A 20,087-nucleotide genomic window follows, 5' to 3' on the forward strand; every position below is an offset into this window, starting at 1 on the left:
CCAAGTTATAATCAAATAAAATAGACAGGAAACAATACACGATTGTGCAAAATATTTACTTTTCCCTAATATAATTTATTAATGATACCCGAACTATGATGTTTATACTGCCACATTTCGATCTTCTTAGTTTGAACATTAACCAACTTATATAAAGATATACTCTGTTTGTATAACTATATAGAAAAAAATGTTTACTTAGTAAAAGATACAAATAAATAAATGTTTACTAAAATTTGTAAATTAAATATTGTTCTCGAAAATACATATTCAATAATATCGTCTTCCTTACAAGTTTTCACCTAGTATATACATTTTTTTAAATCTAAAATATCTTAATGTAAATCTTTATTTAATACTTGTCAAAATTTGGTAAAACATAATATATAAAAAGTATTAAGGAACCTTCTCGCTTGCCTAAGTATTAAGAAGCAGTAAAGGTCATTAGAGGTGTGTATTAAATTACTTTTAGTGGCATGTAATGTAAGTGGCAAGAAAAACAATACCTCTGGAACGTGTTGTAACACCATTTTGTAAGTTTCACAACATTTACTCCAACACACGACAATGGTGGCAGTTATCACGCGAGCAACAGCCATAACAGAAACAATAAAACTGGCAGCACTCTTCCAAATCAACTTCGCTGTCGGTAATATTCGATAACATTGACACAAGTCTCGACAGGCGCTGTAGAGGGACTGAGTCTCGCACAGAATCGTTTGTTTACCTCTGAATACACGGTATGCACGGAAACTTGACACAAAGCTTACCACAAAATGGAAATGTTTTATGATTTGCTTTGAAAGAACAGAATGGTATCTATTGTTTTAAATGTACAAAATCTTTCACATAAAAGCGATTTATGACAGCGATATATATACGAGGTCCAATCAAAAAGTATCCGACCTCGTCGTGTATCGCGGCTTCTGCTGCCAATAATGAGATAAGATTTGTTGCGACAATAGTTCCTCCTATGATAAGGAAAGGTACAAAGTCTTATATTGATCCCCCGACTGGTTCGCCGGAGACGGGGTCAGTATGTACTGATAAGTCAAGTGCGCGTATCGGTTTTCTCTAACTGTGAAGATGACGGAAAAAGTGGAACAACGTTATTGCATTAAATTTTGCGTGAAACTCGGAGAAAAAAACAAAGTGAGACCATTCGGAAAATTCAGCTAGCATTCGAAAATGAGGCAATGAGTGTTACGCAGATTAAAGAGTGGTATAACCGTTTCAAAAGTGGTCGAACCTCGGCAGAAAGTGACGCGCGTTCGGGCCGACCAAAAACAAGTCGAACTCCGGAAATCATCGAGAAAGCAAAAGTTTTGATCTGTGAAAATCGTCGAATGACTGTGGAGGAAGTAAGTACTAAGTTAGATGTCAGTTTCGGATCAGCTGAAGCAATTTTAACGGATGACTTGGGATTGCGCCGGGTAGCCGCAAAATTTGTGCCAAAATTGCTGACAGACGAGCAGAAGCAACGGCGATTGGATGTTGCCGAGGACATGCTGCAATGTTGTGAGGATGATGCGGACTTTTTGACATCGATAATAACTGGAGACGAAAGTTGGGTCTATGGATATGACCCTGAGACCAAATTTCAGTCATCACAATGGCAGTCTCCTCAGGATCCTCGGCCAAAAAAAGCAAGGCAAGTTCGAAGCAATGTCAAAGTGATGCTTACTGTTTCTTTCGACCACCGTGGAGTTGTGCACCATGAATATGCCCCTGAGGGTCAAACTGTGAATGCACAGTACTATTTCAGTGTCCAACGTCGTCTCCGAGATGCGATTCGCCGCAGAAGACCTGACTTGTGGGCGTCTCAAAATTGGCGGCTACACCACGACAATGCGCCAGCTCATTCTTCCCAGCTCATTCAAACTTTTTTGGCGAAACACGGCACTCCGCAAGTTCCCTCAGCCTCCGTACTCTCCAGATATGGCTCCATGCGATTTTTGGCTCTTCCCCCACCTCAAAAAACCATTGAAAGGCACCAGATTTGAAAGTCGAGAAGCAATTATGAAAAAAACGACGGCTGATCTCATGGCGATGCCAAAAAGTGATTTTCAAGACTGCTTCCAGAAGTGGAAACGTCGCTGGAATCGTTGTGTTGCTTCTCAGGGTGCTTATTTTGAAGAAAATTAATGCCAGATTTTTTCAGGTAACTTCAGTTTTACGTAGCACCAAAAGGTAGGATACTTTTTGATTGGACCTCGTATATATATATATATATATATATATATATATATATAAATTTGTATCGACACATGTGTAGACCTGTATATGAATCATGTTTATATTATTATTAACATTTCCCTCATTCTTAGTTTAAAGCCCATTCATTATTGGAGATAGATTAAAAGGATAACATAGATAGATAAGATACATAAAAAAAAGATAAATAAGATAGATTTCGGACATTTTCCATCAGAAACACGTAACTGTGGCAAAAATTACCAGATTTCTATCATCAATTTTCGTCTTGACTTGTCTTTACTACCATATAAGATTCTTGTTTAACTATTGTTAAACATCATTCAAAAAATGAACTTTACATAGGGTGCCTTTATTGTTTAACGAATTAATTTTTTCATGCCCATAAGAATATTCCATTGTTACCGCTGTGCGTTTAGCTCATTGAATAAAACCAACATTCTTAACGCTAGCAAACGATTCATAGAAAACTTACGTCACATAATAAGTAAAGCAAACATAGTTGCGGAACGATTTCGAATAATTAATTTTTTATCGTACCTAGTGAACAAAATTAATTAAGCCTATAAATGTGATAACAATAATTATGATGTAATATTGCATTTAATTAATTTTTGTCCATGGGAAAATTGGAGAGTAATAAATGGTTAATCATAAAACCAAATGATTTTATGTGTAGATCAGGAAATCCGGCTAATATCAGACTCGGATTTGACCAAGATTTACACATTGCGGGTCACGCTTGTCTTATTGCGTCACTTAAAACTTTAGGGTGTAACGTTGGATAAACGTTCAAAAGGAACTCTTTGCATAGTTTCGACTTCAAACACTAAAAAATACTTAGAGTCGATTTAAGCTTCTTCGTCACCGACTTGTTCATGGATCTCTTCAGACGAACATTATTCCAGATACCAGTCGCCGTCTAGCCGTGACAGCGTCAGATTTCAGATGCGGCAAAAGTTGAACTGCTTAACTGAAAGTATTCAGTTAGAAAAATACAGTGTTTTTTTAACAATTAAACGCTTACAGGTAAAAACATTAAACAATTGAGCTTGTAAAACCGTAACGCTATAAAACGCTTGAGGCATGAATACGATAACAGAACTATCTGTGTTAGAAGACTTCTGACGAACATTTTTGTACAAGTCTCAGACCACAAACTTGATCTACATATTGCGGCCTGCACACGTGATTGCGCACTGGTAAGAGAGATGGAAGAGAAGAGAAGAGAACAGAAATCGATCCTTGCACAACAGATGAGGTGTGGAGAACTGATTACATTAGAGAGGGCGGGGCGACTGTCAGCGTCAGCCTCAACCGTGCTGAGGACACGCGAGTCGACAATTAGTCGGCAGAGGTTCACTAATTATCATTAACTACGGCGTATTTCCATTAACAGGGCGCGGACACATTTCCATTGTATTCATTAAGTGTGGGCAAGGTCCGCTGATGAGTTCTCCACTGAAACATACAGGGAATATAGCTTTCACTGTTATAAATTAATATAATCTTTAAATAAAAGTGAATTACAGACTGTGACTTACATATCGTGAAATGTTTCAGATACCTATCACAAAGTCACTTAGGACATTTCGGTCACTTAGTGATTTGTAATGAACATTGTGATCATAGGTAATTCAGCATTATCACTTATGTATATTTTCAGATAAAGTAAGTCCGTCCTCTTCTCGCATTGTTCCATGCTAGAACCCGTATTATGCCCTAGCTAAAACCTCAAGTATCACTGTATACAGCAGACATAGGACTTAGAAATTATATTTCTACCTAGTTTTCCTTCAGGTATCTTAAAACAAAAGTAACGGTTGTTGAAAATCTCGACCGCGCGTGACATCACGCCATACGTACATGTTAACGAGCACGTAACACTTAATGGCGACGGGCGGTCCAGACTTGATGAACAGGGATCCAGTAATTTACACATAACGGTAACAATCCAGGGTAAATCTGCGGACATGGGGGACCACCGTTACAATGGCGCTACTTCCGACACGTACGGCTGTAAACTGTACTTACCGCCGTCTCTCCTCCCAGCTGCTCTACATGGAGGCTGTGTCTCGCGAGTACTAACCTACCTCATCGTGTCCAGCCAGTGCGTGTCTGTAAAGCGACTTCACCTTCACACCAACGACTCAGTGCGCTGCAGGCGAGACAACACAACTCAGACTCAGTAGGGACATTACGACATCGGCCGAAGACGTGCGGATACTGAGAGAGATAAGCTGGTTCCGTCCGCCCGCCTCGTGGCAACACTACACCAGCGTACAGCTTCGACCATCAATCAGTTCACTGCCCAGTTACAAGTTTAACACCAGTGGTAGTCGTCGCACGCTACAGGTTCATCGTACCTTTACTAGTATGTAATAAAAAAACATATATAAAATAAACACTGCGCCAGCGTCACTACATAAAACACTAATTTGGTAAAAAAAAGGAAATAAAAAAAAATTCTTTTAAGAAACTTTTACTTCAAAAACACCAAAAAGGATTTGAGTTCTATTACACGAAGAACGGAAAATTGCATTTCCGTTCTGTTTGACTGTAAATGTTTACGTTGTTAATTTAATATGGAACAACAATCTTAAGTGCAAGTAAATTTCTATTGAGATGGAAATTCCTAATAAATAGATTTGGATCGCGAAACTAATTGAGAGGAACAGTTAAGAGAAAGACAGGCTACGGCGAATTGAACCGATACCGTTGATTTGAAACAGATAAATTGGCTGAAAGGGACTCCTTAACGAACTTATTGTCTAAGAGAAGCCAACTGTTCGTTAGATCCTTCTACGTCTCTTTAATCTCTGAAATAGATTAACAAACGTACACTGGTTGGCTATTCCCTAATCTTCGTTACAACAAGACGCTCTAAATTGATTTGATTGTAAGCCTCTGAATGGTTTTAATGTTCTTCAAAACTACTAAATGTGACTGTACATATATTAAAATATATATTTTTAAACTTTATATTATATATTTAACCTATAATGTAATCTTCTAAAAAAATCATAATTAGTAGTCGAGAGTATAAATTACGTAACGAGTCTTTGACGCTTCTTCAATTTATAAAAGAAATATAACCTTTTTGGAACAATAAAATGAAGTAAATGTATCCACCCTTAGAATATAGATCAGACCTTCAAAAGGACGTTAATATGACTCGACAGATAGCAGGGTAGCTTAGCTTCACGACACGTTGTGTGTCGAATCATGTCAGATCTTGTCAGCTTTGGAAGGGAGCTGAGCGTTCCCGTTGGAACATTGGTGTTGAGATATAACTTGAAGGAACAATGAATACTAAATTTAAAGGTTAAGGTGTTTTAATCTTTCGCATGGCATGCAATAGCTTTTAAGTATTACAATAAAAAAAAGAAAACAGCCACATCATCTGTATATGTATACTAATACACGTATTATGTATTTAATTGTTTAAACATGAAAGTAACTGGTTATACTTTAAAATCGATATTTAAAGTAATTTGTGTCAGACAACCGTAAAAATTACACGTTATGAATATGCCACACCACGTCTTGCTTATCATACTTCTCTGAGATTGCATGCAAAATTTAAAAACTATAGCTCATTTCATTCTCGAAATGTCATATGAACAAATAGACAGACATATAGTCAGAAAAATAAAGTTTTATATCCCCCCCCCCCCCCCGAGTGTAATGACAAATTAGAGTGTCAGTCTACTCAGTGATAGGCTTCAATAACGCTCAGCAAAATGTTATTATTGGCCATGCACAGTCATTGTACTCATTCTTGTAGACATATAGTTATATATAATGAAAACTGTAAAGTCTACAGAAAATATTTTTCTCGATATATCTTACCACAAGACACATTCACATGTTTGTTCATTAAGTTGAGTTAACAGTGTTTAAATAAAAGTTCATACACCGAGTCACCAAAATAATGTGATGTGTATGTGTTTCGAAGTCTCATGTGATTGAATTAAGTTTGTTCACGAACGTACGCGTTCTGCTATTTGCCCATATTTACACATAAAACTAATGTAAACATGTTCTCTAACGCTCAGCCAAATCCCCTGGAGTAACAAGTATCATCATTGAATCTGCCTATATAGAAATAAAGCTTCATGAAACATATAAAATACACAGGTCAATTTGTTATAGACAGACAGAAATGAATTTATCCAGCCTGCCGAGTGATTAGATATGCTTCGCTAACGCTCAGCTAATAACAATGTTCTTGGTTCGTCATGCAAGATAAAGCAATGGGAAGCACACATTAATCACCTTTTAATCAAGTCAATCAAATTAAATAATTTTTATTTGTTCAATATAGATACATTTTACATGAACACGTCAGGTAGTACGGCACAGATTATACATTTTAAATGTTAAAAGGACATTGATTGATACAATCAATTGTTCAGCTCATTCTAAACTAAATAACGCTACTTAAAATTATTTCCAGAGGATGGTAATGAATTATATGTACTTTAATACAAAGATTATGGGATCGCCTTGTAGATGTTACACAGGCGTGCTTTATAATATTAAACTCTGAGTATATCTTGTAGGGTAAAAATGGAATATTTGCATGTGTTGCCAAAGTTGATACAAATACAAAATTGTAACATAGATTTTATAACTGCCTAGATATATCTAACTGAGGTGTCGGTAAGGTGAGCGCTGTGTGGTATTGTTTTGTCAACAGCCGAAGGTTGACTGCGACTACAAGTTCGACACCAACAATGGAGTACAGTCAGCAACAATTGGCCACACATTCCAGGCCAACAATGTGCTTTCTTGACACAGCCTGAGCCTGGTCCTACATATCGGTGCGGCGACTGCACTATTATTGCCGGAGGCCCCTCAGCTACGTAATGTTTGTTATGAGTAATTGGACACAATACAAGCTTATCGCAACATAGGACATCTGTCAGTACGTATTCCATCATGTACATGTGTACAGGTATGTGCATTTCTGTAACCGTTTCTAAACAGAACGGCAGCAAATATTTGAAGTGGAAAGTATATATTTATTTTCTCGAGAGTTACACGATTAGATTGACTGCAGATACGTTTTGTAGTGCTCCGATGATCGTCTCTAAAACACATGGGGTTTGCTGACAAAACTTCACTTCAGGAAAACCTTTTTACTTTAATTCTATGTTTTAGCCCAGTTACATTTAAAATGAAATGCAGGCAAGCAGACCATTGGCGCTGGTAGACATATATTTAAGTAAAATATATAAACACTACATTCTACTTAGTAACCAAAATTGAACAAACAAACATTCAGATACTAACAAAGAAACAGTACAAAAAAGTGACTCAAAGATGGTTGATACTCAATTGTAAAGAAATACAGTAAAATGGACATTGTGAAATTTATTTCTAATATGTTTATACCGTGAAGGTTCTTTTGTGCCAATATCTTTTTGTTTTTTCTGTTTTTTTTTTCTAATACAAAATTTATACTCTGTACGCTTGTGAAAATGTTGTTGCCAAATGATGGACCACTAATTACCTCCGACAAAACCATTTCTTTCAGACAACGACGCGTCTTTGCAGCAGCAGTTTCCCGGATTGTGATGCAAATTAAGGGAGTCGTTTGTGCAAATGTAACCCGCCCCAGTTCGTTCCACTCTCAGCAAGTCTTGGAGAGTTTAATGTTTGAAAACAACAGGACGTTTTAATCGCATTTCTGCCTCCGGCGTAATCTCTCTCCCTTGTTCATTATTCCGGGCCGAGTGGATGATTTCACTTGTTACCCGTGCCCTCTTACGTAGGGATTCATTGACGACGTGGAATGATTTGGCCGCAAACACTCGACAATGTTCGCACTACTTTCTACTCGGCTAACATCAAAGCTGGACAAACAACACGCGAGTAACTGTTAGTTCCCTCACGTCACAGGTGCCCGACAGCATGTTGGGCGACCAGTATTTGATGTGCCCGCATGTTATGGCTGTATGTTGACAGTCACATCTCGGCCGACCCTTGATGAAACTCTACTCTCTATTGTGCGTTTCTCCCCTTTCTGTCGTCTCTCCCCCTCGATTAAAAAACTTCTACATACTGCAGGGCACGCGTGGGATGGGAACACTTGTGCGGGAAGGGGAAGGCAGCATATTCCCCCTCAGTATTCGCACGCACCGGCCACCGCCGCACTACGCCGACTTTGGTAACTTCTCAGCTCTGCCCTGCTTGGAGCCCACTGACCGGCCAGAGATAAGATCGTCTCCCACGCTTGGTAGTCCTCGCTATCTGCGGTTAAGGTGTGGAGTAAATGCGGTTAATGAGGGAGGAACAACGTGTCAAGGATGACGGTTGGTGTGAACATTGATATAGGGATACACGGTGTGAATAGAAATTGTTTTGTGTACTGTCTTGCCATGTTTGATCACAAGAAAATCTGAGGGAAATAACTTTTTGTGGGAATATAATCTTGTTAGAATACGTTGTATCTTGTATCGATAAATCATGTCTTATTGTCGTTGACATGATGACATGTATTACAAACGTTCGTTTATAATAATATACAATAAATGTGTTATAATGGTTAAAAGATAAATAGTAGATTAACCTTCGATTAAAAAAAAGTAAAATATGTTTACCTTAACAAAACAATAGAAAACCTCTCACATCTTTCATCGTACACAAAATAATATCTTATTAACAAGGAAAAACACCACATACTTCCCTTAAATGAGTACAAGCATCTCTGCTCTCTTAATATGTTTTCCATACAGGGCCTTTTCTTTAATATTTTTAAATTTTTGGAGAGTTTCCAAATAAAATTTGGCTCCCAAATTTGCAGGCCACCTCGCTAGAGCAGAGTAATGTTAAAGGTTCACACGGACTCGCATGTTGTGGTGGTGTATGTATAGCAGCTAGCAGCGCATCCATTACATTTTTACTATTAGATTAAGCATACATTATAGTATCGTGAATGTATGTATGTGAAGGTGAATTTGCAAAATTCCTTAAGGCATTTATTTTACATGAACCTTCGACATACACCAACCAAAATATGAACAATCATTCTCTTCTTCTAATAAATGCCCTTTTTAACAAGTAATGAGGTGCCGAGCCCCAAACATGAAGACCATATCATAACCGTAATTCAACCAATCATTTTAGTATTGGCTATGACGCTATTTCGCAACTTGGGACATAATGTAGGTCGACGAACACAGGTATACACAAACAGAATTAATGAGAGATCGTCAAGATAAATAAATCATTATCCTCCTGCAGTCCCAAATAGTTGAATTTTACTTTTACCTGATGTCCCATTTTGTCAATTAAGTGTAGAGAGGCTAAAAGCAACGACTTTTTAAGGTCTATAAACTTAGTTTTGTTAAATTAATTTTTAAGTTACTATGTAAGAGCTGGTAGACTTGAAACAAAAGTATATGGCTAATTATATTAATTTTAAGGTTGTACTAGAGGGTAAACAAAATAGATCCTAGGGTTGACTCTTGAGGAACTCCAAAATAATTTCTGCCAGTTTCGAGCAATGGTTATTAAACTGTATAAAATGATCTCAATTTTCGACTCGAGCCATCTACATATGTCATTTGTAAAACCTAAAGTGCAAGCCTTCGATCGGTTTGGAATGACTGACACAATTGAAGGCCTTAATCCATTAACACACCAGCGGTTCGATGAATTTCCTCCTAATCCCACTCTACCTTACAAGGTTTTGGTATCTGACAGTTTTAGATTCTCCAAAGGCGAAGACCGATCGTGTTATTTCGTCAAATAATCAATAACAGTATTTCGGGATTGTCTAAATGTGTCGTGATAAGTGTGTTTACAAACAAGAGTTAACATGTGAATGAACGGATATAACAATATTTCAATAATAGAATAACCGATACTCCGCCTTTCGATAAGTGACGGACACACGTTTAAGGTGCATTATTACGAAAAATGTTAGCCTCTAGTTTACAATCCCGTAAATGTATAAGACAAGTAGTACGGACTGACACGACAGTAGTCACCGAATATCGACCCACCTCGCATTGCCAGTGTTACGGCCGTCAATTACCCCCGCACAATCAATGTCTGCGCTCAGCCGACAAATCAACCTTTTCAGCTTTAAAAAGCTAATCAACATCGCTTCCACAGGTCAGAGCCTGACGAACAATTGCTGCTCACCGGCGAACTGTATTTATCCCGAGTTTTTCCTATCAGCAGTACACGTTGCTGGATTACAATACAAATGGCGCTTTTGTGTGCATGTTCTACTCCAGAACAATGTCAACTGTAAACAAAGAGCATGCTAGTCCACTCAATACAACTTGATCAGACTTGCAGAATAAACAGAATTGTGGTCTCCACATTTTATTTCATTCATCTCAAAATTCTTGAAAATAACAAATATTCTCAACACCTATTGTAGATTTCAGAAAATCTCCCTAAAGATATTTCATTTAGTCTAACTAAAAAATGTGGCACGGTAGTTGAGGCGGCAAAATGCTAAAAAGACGCACTCTATATTTCAGTTTCTATGAAGAGTTTCTTTCGTAGCAATGAAACTGCTGTTGCAATGATTATCACTTTCTACTCGGCTCTTAGTTGAAAAGCCTTTTCTTAGTTACAACTCGGAAAGTTAGGTCCCACTGTTTGTGGGTTTACTCTCAGTGACAAGTTTGGACCGACTAAGTTCATATCTCATTTAACACAAGTACTGTTTTACTAATTAAAGGGCGGGTAGTAGGTGGTTACAATATGAGAGTTTCATTTTCATTTAAGGTGCTCTAAAACATCATATTTTTATTTGGTGTGAGATTTGAATATCTTAAGAGCGTCAAGAGGATCTCATGTGTCCGGGCTTTCCGAGCATTAGAGAACACAGTTAGTTCATCCATTAGAAGTTACGGAGTGGGTAAATATAATGAGTGCACGCACAATTCCTATGAATCTTTTCCTCTACTATTATTATCTTTTTCTAGTTTGTTTCCATTTATGTAGCTGGTAATGTAAACAATGTTTCTCTGACTACTAAGCTAATACAAAAATACCTATAAGAAAAAATACCAATACTAACAAGGACCCAACAGATCTTTCTTAAAACCGTATTACTGTCTATTTGTGTGGTAAATATTGATAAAGAGATCCTACAAAACTGAAATTTGGTTCCTACATAGTTGCTTTAAGTTCAAATAAGAATATTATATTGATTTTGTTAGTGTTACAAAGTTGCCATATAGATATTCCGTGCCATGTTGGTTACCACAATGGATATACTTGGAGTGTATGTAAGGGATTAAAGTTTACCGACAGCAAAGTTTCCCTTGCAATCAGTTCGGTAAAAATATACGTTTTGTTCTGTAGGAGCCTTTTATACGCCGCTGTATCGGTTTATTATACGCATTCAGTCCGAAGTTACACCTAAAAGTGCAATGTAGAACTAAATAGAGCTCTCTTTTTACCAATGATGTACAAGTTCTAGTATGTGAACAAAATTATTAGTCTCCGTAAAATATATAGGTAAACTATTGAACTTTTTTTATGTTAACAAATAAAAAAGTAAAAAGTGAAGATGTAGGTATTATCTTTTAGATGGAAACCTATAAACATTTAACAAGAACGATTCTAACTTATTTAGTAAAATTTCAATCATTAGTGAAGCAGCAAATAAATTTGATGTTTACGTTTAGGCATATCGCATTAAACATTTCGCACTGACATATTATTATTTATGTAATTAAAATTATAATACAACCCGCATATGAAACGCTCTTATTAATTTGTAAGGAAGCCAGCGTGGGTTGCTGAATGGACTGTAGGGCACAAAAAGCGCTGTAAATGGAGGAGAGGGTGGAAGGAGACGTGAACTCCCAACTTTTCAGAATTTAACGGAACAATCTACAGAAAGGCTCGAAACAATACCGGTGCACCATTAAAACTGAAAGGTTGCTTTCATGTCTGACTGAGATTAACCACAAAAGTTTCAAGAGAATTTAGAGAAGAAAACACAAACTACAGACTTTTTATAAATGTTTTAAGTCACAGCCAATTTTTAATTAAAGGCGATGAGTTTCTTTTTGACTATACATATGTATGTGATCGATTTTATTCTAAAAGTACTTTAACACTACGCCTTCCTTAACAGAGACAGCTGAAAAAACGCCCAACAAAAATAACATTTTTTTAATAAAGCTAAAAATTTTACCGAGTGCATGCAAATCTTAATTATGTACCGTCCTGTATCAGTTACGCACTGAAAACTAAATAACACAAATAACAATAACTAAATAACAGCACACTAGCGAACAGGTTCGACATGGTTACAACAGATTGCAGGGATTAAAATGGTGCAATCTTTGAAAATTTGTTCAATAGAATTAGTACCATTGACATTCCAAAAGGGGCTATAGGCATTTAAAACATTAGAAGCATCATTTATACAGGTCCGAAGGAAATCTGTTGCAGTTAAGAAGATGAGCCTGTCACGGTATGTAGAAGATGAAAGATTGGAGGAAATAAATGCTCTTATTTATAAACAAATCAATTTGATTGAATAAAATTGTATTTAAAAATGTGTCTTCTTCAATTATATTACATTAAACAGCACTATTTCCTCAAGTCATAGAAAAATCGACAACTCCTATAGGTACTGTAAAAAGGTCCTGGTTATAAAATTGCCCAAAGCTCCAAATTTTAATATCCATAATTCTTCGTGGAGTAAATAAATTTTTCCTTTATTCTGTCTTCAGGAAAGTAATTATAAAGGGGTGTGAGTTAGAAATAAAAAAGACGAAGGACTAAAAGGCGATTGCACTGCCGTAACAGTGTCAAGTTTATAAGAGAGGCATTAGATGCTTGTAGGGAAGCATCCTTTCACATGCTAATTGTAGCTAAACCCTGCGTCCGCTCTTGCATTATGCCTGTGTGCGCATGCATCTTTGCAAAGGAGACGTCTTTTGATGTGTCCTCAATTTGTATGGATGAATTGTAATTTTTATTCTCACTCGTCAATATTCTTGCCGTTACCATTGTATGGTTTAAAACCCTTTAATGCTGCGATTTGCAAGAGAATGATTACAAAATATCCCGTTCACTATCCAGCACTAACCCATATAAGGTATCAATAAGACCGCATTTACCGAAGGATCCAGAAGTCATAGACATAAACATTCAAATTAAACAGAATAAACCAAATCGAAGGGAACAATCGGCATTAGTTTTTATGGGGCAGGAACATCGAACACAGAAACATAATTCGACGCCCGATCAATATTTCATATTACTACAATCAGTCTAAATCTTCATATCGTAAATACATTGTTCAATGAAGCGGGTACCCAGGCCGCTTGGTATTCTAGGTGGCTCATTCGCGGCGGCCGCCATATTTCTCAACATATATTAATACTTTACGTATTCTATTACTGTTTTGCGTTCGATGGTTAGGAATCTAAGTAAAATCATTACTGAATCAATAGAAGTGGGAAAGTATGTCTGTATTCCTTGCAATATTGGCTATATAGTTAAAAAGTCCAGCCGTCTTGAAACGATCAAATTGGGTTATTACAGTATAAAATAAGTTCAGTGTATTTTCTTCTTCTTATAAAAACTGAAATAAACGAATTGTCAAATTCATAGTTCAAGATTGGTATCCTAAAGATAAGCGTGTACACGAAAAGAATTAAATTTGTCCCCAGGAACATTCCGTCTGTGAAAATCCTATTTAGCCTATTAATTACGTGATTTCCTTTTCCACTACCCTTTTCATCTTAGTTTCCACTTTAGTTCCCAAGTCTAACAACTGTGTAAAACATTCTTAACCTCAATTGATAACATACTGTTATTTTAGCTATAGGGTATAGCTTATACATAATATACAATAATACATAGAAATCTCTTCACACCAGCTTCTGTTTCACAGCCGACACAGATTTGAAATTAAAAACAAAAGCGCAAAAAAAATACAGAAGGAGGTTAGTTGCTGATGATAGAGTAGATGTCTTACAACTAGTGAATTACCTACACTTCATGATTTTAACTGCACTATAGCCTACTTCTACCGTCTGGCCATTGTCTGTTGGCCGTGTTGAGGGCAGAAAAGCTACTCTTGCCCACCTCAATGACTACAATAAACCGCTAGAAGGTAGAAAGTCGCCGCGACATTTGGCAGGCCAGGCAGGGAAAGACTGGATGGTCACGCAACAGACAAGCTATTGGCGGAACAATGATGATTGACGGGAGGAAGTCGCGGCGCCGAGTGAAATCTCATTGAGGTATTTATCTGTTACGTTGAGGAGAGGAGGTTGCACAAGGAATTGGGTCCAAGGCCGACGATTGTCTGTAGTCACGAGTCACGGAGGTCCAGGTCGTGAACGTTGGAGGATCGCCTCGGCGGGAAAGTTGGGGGGAACAGAAGGTATTCAAGAATTTCGGCGAACAACACTGATTTTCGTCCATAACCAGTTTATGCTCTTTATTATTAAAAAAATTTCAATGTATATGTTACGTACGGAGCCGCCAAAGCATTAGGCACTCTAGGACAATGAACCTACGTAGCGTTTATGTCCAGACACTCACCTACATTAATATTAATCAGTTCACTCCTAAAGTACTGAACAACGGTTCTTCCGTTCATATCCTGCGGTGGTGAAATCGTAAAACCGATAAGCCATGTTGTTCAGTGCACCCTTGATAATACAGGAAAACAAATGAGAAGAGTTAGATCGATCGAACTGACCTAACAAGGCATGTTCTTCTTTGTACAGTGTAAGGATATATTAGATAATCAGATTGAACATCTCACACAATTAAAAGAAACAATCTACCTATATAAATATAGCTCATATTTTGCTATTTACCTTTACATAAAACATATAAAAATTCGAAGCTTAAAATTCAGTCTCTGGAACTATATTAACCAAATAAATTTGCAATTTGGCTTTGTTTTGCCACACATAAGAAAAATATACAGCGGCTGTTGAAAAACGACAGAGATGCCAAGATATACACAAGATTAAGTTGAAATTAGTCTTTTTGTAGCATAAAGTGTATGTCTCTTGTAAAAAATCCAAATGATTGAGAATAAAAATCGCTATCAACTATTTACGCGACGCTATCATAGTATTCAACAGGTATAACAATGTCTCGTTAGAAAACAATTAGAAAATATTTGGAAGATATGATTTTAGGTACTTTGGGATTATACCGACCACACCCAGACATGAATCGTTATTTCACATTTCGTTTCTACTGATTACTAGATTAGCGTAGAACAATATTTCGTCAATATAAAACAGGAATTGTCTTATCGCAAACACCTCCCCATCCTCAGACAGAGGTCAAAGTCGAGCGTCTAGTAGATAACGTGATTGCAGAGTCTCGCCGCCCGTTCAGCTGGTGCATCGCTTTGTTGTACTTCCGTGTTTTACCTCTACATTTCTCCAAACACAAAAATTCAACAAAAACAAACATTTACCAAACTAAACTTTTTATTAAAAAAACACTCAAAACTTGTTTTTATTCTTGATCACATTCCGCCACCCAAAATGCGAGTGCCTCCGGCCATCAGCGCGGGCATTGACAGCACCTTCGGTGCTGCCCCGCGCTGATGTCGACGAAAGAAAAAACATCCCTCGAGATAGTACCTATCAGTAAAATATCAAATTCTAGAGGGGCTAATCAGAAATATAAATTGAATTGTAATGGAAAGGCAATTATGTACCGTGCAAATCACGTGATGCCGCGCGGCCTGCCGTAATCAGGATTCTCGAGAAAGATAAGATAACAGCGATCACAATACCTGGAAATGCTTGTAAGTTTGTAATTTTGTAATTGAAGAGTTGTTTTTTCGTTCTATCATGTTTGTTTCTATAAATTTCTATTTTTGTGTTCTTCATACTAGTGTGGTCGGTATAATCCCAAAGTACCTGATTTTATATATATAAATAACGTAATGAAAATTGTTGTAAATTATAATTATTATTTTTCTTGCATGACATATTAGGTTATATGAAAGATACATAACACGCTAGACGAATTAAGTTACATTTTGTAAACTATGCTAAATACAAGAATACATTAGTTCTGTATATAAATAATTAGATAGTATAGCAGTACCTGAAATCTTGATGAACCTAATAAATAAATAGCGGCTATCAAAAGTTCATCGTACATATAACAGTCTTCCTTGTTTATGTTTGTTTCAGGTTTTATCACGTTTGTTTACCTAACGATGAATCATATTAATATTGAAACAGTTGATCATGTGGCAGTGTGGAACAGCTAGCGTCCGTTACGTGAACAAGTCGTTAGCTCAACACTGTGAGTGATATAAAATGTAATAGAATAACACATGTTTTAAAATATATCCAATTACTTCATAATATTGTATTTAGTAAGAAAATACTAATGAAGTGTACACAACTGAAAGGATTTGTTTCTCAAAATCAACCAACAATACCAACCTTCTGTATGGGAAAAGCATTACGTGAAATTCGTTTGTAGTTTAACCTAATAAATGTTCCAAGGGACCAACTTACGTAATTGGCAGTAATAATGGGTGATTCAGTTAGAGGTTTTAATTTAAAATCTAAATAATAGGCATTGTAGTTTACTTACTTATAATTTTATTTAGAGATTGACATTTGAAAGATGATATCCGTCAAATGACCGCCACGAGCAGCCAGCCCTACAGACTTCAGCTCCCTTGGTGAAATTTTGCAATTTCTCGTTTACCTGTTGTTGATTTTGATGGATAACGCTGCGAATCTCATCCTTCATCTCCGGGATCGAGTAGGGTTTGTTTGCATAACTCTTCAGCTTCAAGTAACCTTAACCCAGTGGTGTGAGGCCACATGATCTTACTGGCCAATGTTGATCACCGAAATGATGACTCGGTTTCTCGAGCTGTATGACAGAGTGGCCCCATCTTGTTGAAACCACAAGTCGTTCAAATCGTCATTTCCACTCAATTCTTCCAATCGTTGCCAAATATAATTAATTTTAATCTCCCGATAACATTTTCCATTGACTGTAACTGGATTCACACTGACATTTTCAAAAATGTACGGGCCAACCACGCCACTACCCCAAAATCCACTCCAGACAGTTTTTTTATGATTTGTTTCATGTGAATAGCATAAGGATTCCCCCAAATCCGGCAGTTTTGCTTATTTACATAGCCATTGAGATTAAAAGACGATTTTTTCACAAAATTGTCATCATTTCTCCAACAAGCAGTTAACAAATTCTCGGCACTGTCGATAATGTCCCAGTTTCAATTCCTGTGTCAATTGGATCTTGTATGCATGCAAATGCAGATCGTTGATCACTATGAGCTGCGTTGTACTGTAGGAAAGGCCTAATTGCTGGGGAACTGGGAACGACGACGAATTGAGGTTGACGGATTTTCTCGAATACTTAACGCTTGTGGCGGCGATATTTGCCACTGGTCGGCCACTCCGAGGGCGTACTGGTCTTTGAATATCTAGCCCGTTAAATTCAATTTATCGATTAGTTTTTATACTACTCTCACATGATGGTTGGTTATAGTTACCAAAATCACTTCGCAGGGCTCGGAATCGTGTTAGTAAAATCTAACCCACAGTTGAAAAATGTTTTAACATTAAAGCACGTTCTTCAATCGTATACAGGTCTATAACAGCAAGTATTATTAAACAAAGAAGCCCAATACAAAACATGAGTTGCTTATTTTGCATAAGAGAACAGTGCTGCCTAACCTCTAACTGAATCACCCTATAATATTACGTTGTATTTACAAATAACCTATATATGTGCAATCTAATCCAACTTCATTACTGGACGTCATACTGTGTGTTAAATTCATGAGATACTGTTTAATTACGTGTGGATTAGTGTTAAGCTAGCCAGTGAATGCACGTAAGCCTATTAACTTCGTCTATTGATTTTAAATGTCATTTCTTTTTACCAAAAATAACTTCCCACACAAACCACAAACATGTCATATTTTATACATTTGTCGTGAAACCAGCGTCTCGATTACAGTTTTAAAAGTTACAGTAGGCCTACAGCTTTAAAAATTCCACCTGACCAACTTACAATTCGAATGTTTTTTTTTAGGTACATGCAAAAGTCTACACATCACCAAAATGAGAGTTTTATCATACGAACATGTTTTTTTCGCCCATACTACTCCTCGTTTATATTTATCACTGTCCCAACATATACTTACTAATGTTACAATTCTAGGCGGAAAGTTCCAAATTCTATTAGTACATGTCCTTAGGAATCTCCATCTCAGCCTTCAAGTAACACGTTAGACCCCACTTACTTTGATCAAAAGACATGGATCCTCAACAAAGCTGATTATAGATCAGGAAACAACAAATTTAAATATTAATAAATACCTAGAATTAGAACTATTAGCCAATGTAACATTAATAAGGCGATGAAAGTTTTATATTTTAAGTATATATTTTATTTAAATATTCTGTATTAAAGGTGCATTCCAACTGTACCAGGTGCAAACAAAACTATCCAATTTCATATGTCAAGCTTTATTGCTGATTTCAGTGATTTACATGCGTGTTTCAAGGAAATACCAAGCCTCAAATCCAGATAATTGAGAGCTGGTTGTATGACGCCCATCTCGATTTGAACACCATAACAATAAAGACATCACGCGCTTTTACGACCTAATTCAGTCTCAGAATTATAGGATATGTCCCACTTTAAAGATACTATTAATAAATTTTTTAAAAAACTTGTGTTTTAATTGGTTATTCCGAAAATATGTTTTTGTAATTAATAATTTAAATATTTAAAACGTTGGCAAATCTCAAGAACAGCCAACCTTAAACCTTAAGGGTGCTTCTTAGATAGCCTTCGAGTTGAGACGATTCTATGCACAACAGCCCATCTAAATCCTGGTATTTGTATTACACGAGAGTATATGTATTAATAATAGTGGGGAGAAGTGAATTTACATTGTGATTAAACGGTAGCCGGGTGGAGACAAGTGTACTCGTGGACTAGAAAATAGGTCAGCCAATAATTGACATTGTGTAAGACCGCATCACAAGGCGGCTGAGTGTGCTTGCTTACGTTTCATTGTATATACGTCCTGGATATACCGAGTGGAGAAGCCGTAGGACTTCAGTTTAAAATAGCTGACCTCACGACACCTGTGCGGCGCGGCGTACGTCTTCTGCACCGCACTCCTCTGTCCCGTTAACCGGATTATTTATTGCAATTCGCCAAATTGTCACGCACAAATATAACTACTGTTAGTTACTTGTGGAAAAATCTTCGTATTTTTTAATATTTTTGTTTACAAACTACGCTAAATGTACACGTGTTAAAATAGAAACGTTTACGTGAACCCGTACGTTTAATTCCAACTAAACTAAATTTAAACTCATTCTGTGATCGATAGATAGAACGGCAGACGCAATATATCTCGCTTTATATTTTAATCATTTTATTGAAAGATGTGAAGATTTATATTACAAAACTGATAAGAATATAAGTATTTCTTATCGAAGTGAGAATTTAACATAACTTCTCTGTGGAAGTACATTTGACCTAACAAATTGGAATATGCAAGAAAATATTGCAAAATGTTGTACGTTCAGGTTTGAAAGCTGCCTCCATGATATTTTGGCCGGTTTTATCGGAATGGAAATGACGTAAAATAATAGTAATAGTAATAACCAATAAAAAAATGTAATAAACAAATTAAATTACATAACTATCACTATGGGACAGTTATGCTGTTACCTACTGAAATAGTAAACATTTAAAAATACAACTTAAAAAACATTTCTCAGATTTTAGGATAGTTTTGAAACAATTTATAGTTATGTTTCTAGCATTTTTAATTTTAAAACTGGACAGGGAATGCATACTTATACGGTAAGAGCAGG

General features: G+C 36.6%; 1 protein-coding gene across 3 annotated transcripts in view; it reads right to left on the minus strand.

The window, feature by feature from the left end:
* Positions 1-20,087, minus strand: part of LOC124359074 (pyruvate dehydrogenase E1 component subunit beta, mitochondrial-like) — a 109,995-nt gene that overhangs the window by 14,030 nt on the left and 75,878 nt on the right. Inside the window, exon 1 of one of the 3 annotated variants that reach the window (XM_046811493.1) lies at positions 16,300-16,479. The exons of 1 other annotated variant lie outside the window; for it this stretch is intronic. In XM_046811493.1, coding sequence (XP_046667449.1) covers positions 16,300-16,356 — 57 coding nt within the window. In that variant the 5' untranslated portion in view covers positions 16,357-16,479. Of the gene's footprint in view, positions 1-16,299; positions 16,480-20,087 lie in introns of those variants that run through there. One more of the 3 variants, XM_046811500.1, reaches the window with a different exon arrangement.

This window comes from Homalodisca vitripennis, chromosome 1 (genome assembly GCF_021130785.1).
Source record: "Homalodisca vitripennis isolate AUS2020 chromosome 1, UT_GWSS_2.1, whole genome shotgun sequence".
In the NCBI taxonomy this organism is placed as follows: domain Eukaryota; kingdom Metazoa; phylum Arthropoda; class Insecta; order Hemiptera; family Cicadellidae; genus Homalodisca; species Homalodisca vitripennis.